We start from the raw sequence: 2076 nt of genomic DNA, 5'->3' as shown, positions 1-2076 counted from the left end.
GATATGATTCACTATACTGATTTCACCATACCATTCTCACAATTTTTTTAACAATGAGATTTAAGATAAATTATAAATGAAAAGATGTCCTTTTATTATGGCTTGAACAAAATGCAGCACATTTCTTTGTGAAATTGAAATATGAAATTTTAAACACAAATTAAAGACATCTTCATAGAAACAAACTAAAGCTTTGCCTGTGCTCTTTCCATTCAGTTAGAGGCAACCACTGGAATTTAATCACGATCCAAACAAAGATGCTGCGTACATGCTGCAATTTGAAGCAAAAACAGAATGGTCTGACTTTAACTTAGTGACATTATGCTACATAAAACATCTAAACAGCAGAAGCTCTGAACGAGACGCAGATTCACTCTCTGACAGCAGGAGGCGCTCATGGAACCGCTGTCAACAAAGCAGCGCTGCGCTTATAAACACTTCTTTAATAAGCATTACAGAGACCAGATGAAAAGAAACCACTGTCTAAACTTCTCTAAAGTTCCCCTCAGAGATACATTAATATAAACTCCACCCTCAAATGAATCGTGATTCATTTAACATCTCAACCCACCTGAATCATCACAGATTGGTATCGACTTTCATCCGGCTCGCGGTGAATCATTACATCCCTAGTCATTATGAACAACACAGGTGCTCATTCACATCGTCAACACTTTAGGATTGAGATTTACATATTTGATAAGCTGGCCTTCACTTTCCAGGATCAGTGCGGTCTCATGAAGTGAATCTCCATCTCACCTCGAGTGCAAACATCCGGTCCATCATGCTTCTGGAGGACGAGGCATCAGCAACAATGTGCACCTCAAAGCCTCTTCCCATCAGATCCAGAGCGGTCTGCTGAATGCACACGTGCGTCTGCAAGAGACAAACACTCGCTCAGGGTTTCCTGAATGAACGTTACCCAATCTGAAGAACTCCACAGCGCAAGAGTCCATTAATCAGGGTTCCCGCTCTCTTATGAACAAAAGATTCAAGGACTTTCAAGTACTTTCCATTTCCTATCAAGCACCTATCGAAACTATGTTCCAGTATAAGTGGTGTTCATGAAGGCCTCTAAAAGAATACGTCAAGCATTATATTTAATATGGCAACATAACTTTTCTGTAAGCCCAACAGAAATCTTATTGGTTACAGATTGTCAACATTTTCAGGTCAACAGTATTGTTTATATTATATTTTGCTAGAGCAAAAAAGGGATGTTTCATAGGATTAGAAATGGCCAAGTCATTGGGAAAGTGCTCAAAAATGGAATTAACTGTAAAATGTTTAATTCAGAGAATGTGATCTATTTTAAATTAAATGAATCATAAGCCAATCAAACATTTTTTGTATGACAGAAAGTCATTAGAACTAAGATGCGGTAACCATGTATGAATGAAAACATATGAATGCATTTTAACAGAATGCTGGGCTGACATTATTGGTCATTCAGTGCTTCTGAAAAAAACGAGAAAAAACCCCCCTGATAATAATACTACTGATGATTGAGGTATTAGCTCCGCCCTCGACCGGAGAAACCAGCAGTGGCTTCTGCGTGTTCTTAAAGTAGTGCTGTCAAAAGTACCGTAAAGTACTCAAAAGTAAAAATATTAGGGAACTGCTGATAGACGCAGCTTTCAAACGCTCCCGTGTGTATCTGTAAATGCTGCCATCGTCACATTTTTTAAATTTTAGTACCAACTGGCACTAACATCGGTACTTAACGGCTGAATAATTTAAAATGTTAATAATTTTAAATAATAACTTTCAAGAAGTGTGGGCACTCCGCGATCATTATCATCATCACAGGTACTGACCTCGACTCCGAAGAGCACCACACTGCGGACTCCTGGGATCTCAGCCAGCACCGCCTCCACCTCCGGAAGAACCATGGAGAACTTGGTTTTGGGGAAAACTAATTTGGCCCCAGTCAGATCCAGTTCCTGCACTGTGCTGCCCAGACCTTTAGGATACTGCTCCGACACAACCACAGGGATCCCCAGAATACGAGCCCCCTGCAACTGAGCCGATACACACACAGACACACACACACACACATACACACACACACACACA

The 2076-nt window shown here is 40.3% G+C and overlaps 1 protein-coding gene across 1 annotated transcript; it reads right to left on the bottom strand.

The window, feature by feature from the left end:
* Nucleotides 1-407: 407 nt before the first annotated feature.
* On the bottom strand, nt 408-2051 carry LOC107580357 (isochorismatase domain-containing protein 1-like; the record flags this gene model as incomplete). Its single annotated transcript, XM_016266070.1, has 3 exons — nt 408-629; nt 760-876; nt 1818-2051. Coding segments are annotated over 3 exons (381 nt in total), but the record flags the coding sequence as incomplete, so codon positions are not given.
* Nucleotides 2052-2076: the final 25 nt, after the last annotated feature.

The sequence above is a fragment of the Sinocyclocheilus grahami genome, unplaced genomic scaffold, assembly GCF_001515645.1.
Source record: "Sinocyclocheilus grahami isolate Dianchi unplaced genomic scaffold, SAMN03320097.WGS_v1.1 scaffold32200.1, whole genome shotgun sequence".
Classification (NCBI taxonomy): domain Eukaryota; kingdom Metazoa; phylum Chordata; class Actinopteri; order Cypriniformes; family Cyprinidae; genus Sinocyclocheilus; species Sinocyclocheilus grahami.
The sequence above is the reverse complement of the archived record's forward strand: the minus strand, read 5'-3'. Positions and strand labels throughout refer to the sequence as shown.